The 4,252-nt window shown below is 46.1% G+C and overlaps 1 protein-coding gene across 1 annotated transcript in view; it reads right to left on the minus strand.

The window, feature by feature from the left end:
• col28a1a (collagen, type XXVIII, alpha 1a) overlaps nucleotides 1–2,867 on the minus strand; it is a gene marked incomplete at both ends in the record, with an annotated part of 68,482 nt that extends 65,615 nt beyond the window's left edge. Inside the window, 2 exons of the mRNA XM_079530702.1 lie at nucleotides 1,934–1,993; nucleotides 2,565–2,867. Coding sequence (XP_079386828.1) covers nucleotides 1,934–1,993; nucleotides 2,565–2,867 — 363 coding nt within the window. The remainder of the gene's footprint in view (nucleotides 1–1,933; nucleotides 1,994–2,564) is intronic.
• Nucleotides 2,868–4,252: the final 1,385 nt, after the last annotated feature.

Consider the following 4,252-nt stretch of genomic DNA (forward strand, 5'->3'; position numbering starts at 1 on the left):
TTACAAGTGCTGTTTCTGTGCTGTGGCCTTTCCTAAAGCCAGATTGGAATTTGTTATGCACATTATTGTTCTGTAGAAACACATCCAATTGATGAAAGATGCATTTTTCTAAAACCTTGCCCAGAAAGGGCAGATTAGAAATGGGTCGATAGTTACCCAACACAGAGGGATCAAGATTGTGTTTTTTGAGTAAGGGCCTAACTACAGCCATCTTCAGTGAGTCTGGAAAGACGCCTGATTGTAGAGAGCTGTTTACATTTTTTTAGGATATCTCCAATCACACTGTCTAAAACCTCTTTGAGAAAGGTGGTGGGAATTGTATCCAATGAACAGGAGGATGATGTCATCTGTGATATGGTTTTGCGGAGTTCGCCTTCATCAATTGCGCAGAATGACAATAGGCTCCCCCTGGAGAGATCTACCCTGGCACCATTAGCTGCTGTTTGAGGGCTTGAGCTAGCAGCAGCACCATTCATAATATCAGCTCTAATGTATGCAAACTCATTACACTTAGCTTTAGAAGCCGGGAACGACTGCTTGTAGAACTGGGGGGGGTTAAAAGTCGTTCAATGGTAGAGAATAAGACTCTGGCATTTTTCTTGTTCTCATTAATAATGCCAGAGAAATATGCCAGCCTTGCCAGACGCAAGGCTTTGTTATAGGCGACTGTTGACTTTTTAAGAATCTCTATGTGGATGGTGAGTTTGTTTTTTCTCCAAGCTCACTCAGCTCTACGACATTCTTGCTTCAGTGAGAGTGTATGCTCATTTATCCAGGGTGTTACTCTGGTGTTCTGTTTCTGTTTCTCCATAGGAGCCACTAGTTTAAGATTAACTAGAGTTAACTAGAAGGGGGGGGGGGGGGGGGGGGGGGGGAGGCAGATGATGAGAGAACTCGTTGGTTGCAGATGAGCTAAAAATATATTCAGTGTTGTTTTTCTCTAGATCAGAGACAGTCATATTAAAACACAGCAGATAGTGGTCTGATAGCTCAGGCCTTTCCACAGTGATGTTCAGTTAGAAATCACCAGGTCCAGAGTGTGCCCATGTTTATGTGTAGGCCCAACAACATGTTGGATGAACTCAAAGGAGTGCAATAACTCTAAGAAACCCAGAGCCACAGCATCTGAAGCATCGTCCACGTGAAGATTAAGACCACCTGAGATAAGAGTTCTGTCATAGTTAGTGGAACAGAAAGATAAAAGTTCTGATATTTCTGTCAGAAATACTGCTTTGCTGCACTTTGGAGGACGATAAATGCTAATCATTGGCATAGAGGATTGACCCTGTAGTATTGTGGCCTGGTGTTCAACGGATGAAAAGCTGCCAAGAGTCAGAGCCTTGAATAATTTTAAAGTGTCTGAAAACATAATTGCCAGTCCACCTCCTTTCTTAGCCTCGGAGACAGAGTGAATGAAACTGTAGTTTGCGGGACAGGCTGGCGCTAGGAGAACAGCTCCATCCGAGCAAAGCCATGTCTCTGTTAGAATCTTCTCTTTACAGATTATATAATTTACAGAGGAGGACTTATTTGTTAGTGACTAACAAACAAAACTAACTAACAAAACAGCATTCCTCCGGATACGGATACGATATGTTCCCGACCAATCACAACACTTTGTTTCATTCGCGGAGAAAGTAAACTGATTTGTAAAGCATCGACGTCATTTCCTTGGGCGATACTTCCGCTAAAATCCCACAACTTCCGCCCAAACAAATGATAGTCTTTACAGCAGCGTAGGTCTGGCCCAGGGTGGAGGCCACCAGTAGATGGCGCTGTGGGTTCTACTTATATATTACAGCGTATAGGTCTGGCCCAGGGTGGAGGCCACCAGTAGATGGCGCCGTGGGTTCTACTTATATATTATAAGGTGGAGGCCACCAGTAGATGGCGTAGTGGGTTCTATTTATATATTATAACTGGTTCTACTCACCGAACTCCCAGGATGGCCTCGCTCTCCTTTGCTGCACAGACAGGACTTTGGCTCTGGACACTGATTGGTTGAATGACAGGATGAGTGACAGGATGAGTGACATCATGGTGGTTCAGACATTTACAACGTGAATGAATTCGGAGCTGACATTAATGTTGTTCTGGTATACAGAGATATACATATATATATATATACATATATATATATATACATATATGATATACGTACCCCACGGCTGACTATTGTGCTCTGAAAGAGAGAGAGAGAGAGGGGGGTGGGGGGGGGGGGGAGAGAAAGAGAATGAATGAATGAATGAATGAATGAATGTATTTCCGTGTCTGGCAGCCCATCCCGTGTGGTATTATGACACAATTTGACACAATTTGCAATGCATTATATTTAGACTGACAGAGAGAGGGGTGGGGGGGGAGAGAGAGAAAGAGAGAGAGGGGGGAGAGAGAGGGGGGGGGGGAGAGAGAGAGGGTGGAGAGAGAGAGAGGGGGGAGAGAGAGAGAGGGAGAGAGAGAGAGAGGTGGAGAAAGGACCCAGACACAACGGAAGGGATAGATAATGGACCTTGTGACCACGACGATGACATCATCATGACATCATCATCAGAGACTATACTGACCAGTTCTTTGTAGAGCCTGTCGTCCAGCTGGGCGTCGCCCAGGCTGAACACGTGCTGATTGGCCGGGGCGCTGGCGATGGAGCGCAGCCTGGCGTTGGCCACGCCCCCCGCCGCCGCCGCTGCTGTGTCCTGATTGGCCGAGGAGGAGGGGGCGGGGCTGAGGTCCACGGCGAACAGCCTGACGTTGTGGTTCTTGGCCTCGGCGGCCGCCATGACGGCGCTGGGGGAGCGGGGGTGGTCCAGGCCGTCCGTCATCAGCAGCGCCACCCGCAGGCTGGAGGACGACGTCTCGCGGCTGAACACCTGGCGGCGTAAAGTTTAGAGTTAAAAACCTTTTGTTAATTCGTTTTGAAAGAGATTCAAAGTTTGCGCCACATTTCATGCGCCGCAATTTTTCTTTTTTTTTCTTTTTTTAGAGAGAGCCAGGGCAGGAATTTCACGGCGGCCACGGCGGCCATGGCCGTCGTTGCCCCTCTCTTTGGCCGTGTGCCCCTCGAAAAAGTATATGCCCATACGGCCACAGTGGCCGTGGTGCCCCACCGGCGCCCACAGAAGTTCATTTTACCGTTTATCGCAATTTTCCAGTCATTACGGTAACCAATGTTCCCCTCACGTCCCGCGCAGAACAAATCTGTGTTGTAGTTGTGTTGCCATTTGCAAAGTGGTTTGATTATTTTGCGGTACTTTGCCTTAATAACTACCCCCGCTGCCGCTGGTCGTCATGACGCGCGCATACACACACACACACACACACACACACACCCGCACGCCTCCTCGCCACACATACACGCACTGACAGAGTAAACAGAGGGCATTTAGCCCACACGCTGCCTACTAGTGTAGCTAATCTAGCTGTCCGGTCAAACTGCAACTATCACTCAAAACAAAACAATGTTTCCTACAGTTGCGACAGTGTGGCGGTCCTACGTCACATGTATTAACGTTGGTCGGACATGGTCCAGCTGATTTCCTTTTGTCTAATGCGAAACAGCGTGGCTGTCCATACAAGGAGGAGATCTACCGAATCTATCTAGCCCACCAAAACAAACATAAATGTACTTTTGCGTCGCATTATGGATAGCGACAGAAAGACACCATGGATATAATTAAACAATTGTTCCCCTGTGCACAGCACACACTGTCTCCAGGTAAGAACAAAAAACTGATTTGAAGCTGCACTTTCACTTTGTGTTGACTTACTGCAGAGTCCTCAGTCCTGCAGCGGTGCAGCCCCACAATGGAGAAATTATCTTATCTGTCACTAACCTCTCTACAATGCCATGTTATTCAATATATTAGTTTAGCACAAAATATAGGCTTTTCTAAACCAAGCCCTTATTCAAAAGTTATGTAGGCTGTCATTGTATTTTATGTGAATTAACTCACAGTTTAACCCAATGATCCTCAGCCATTTAAATTTCAAGGACCCCCAAATTAAATTTATATTAATTAGCCTAGGGTGACAGCCTGACAGGGTCCTAGGCCATTTCATTATGATTTTCATCTCTGGACTGGGTCCCCAAAACATGTTTACAATATTTTACAACAGTAGCTACTTATATTTTGTTATTTAAAGCTGTGATTATTTATTTAAGAAGCACTGTTCTGAACCAATGTTCATCGGAAAATCATTTTTTAATTGATGGCCTTCATGCCCTGGCACTTGGCCTTGTGCCCTTAAAAAGTTG

The sequence above is a fragment of the Electrona antarctica genome (assembly GCF_951216825.1).
Source record: "Electrona antarctica genome assembly, contig: scaffold_61, whole genome shotgun sequence".
NCBI classification, from domain to species: Eukaryota; Metazoa; Chordata; class Actinopteri; order Myctophiformes; family Myctophidae; genus Electrona; species Electrona antarctica.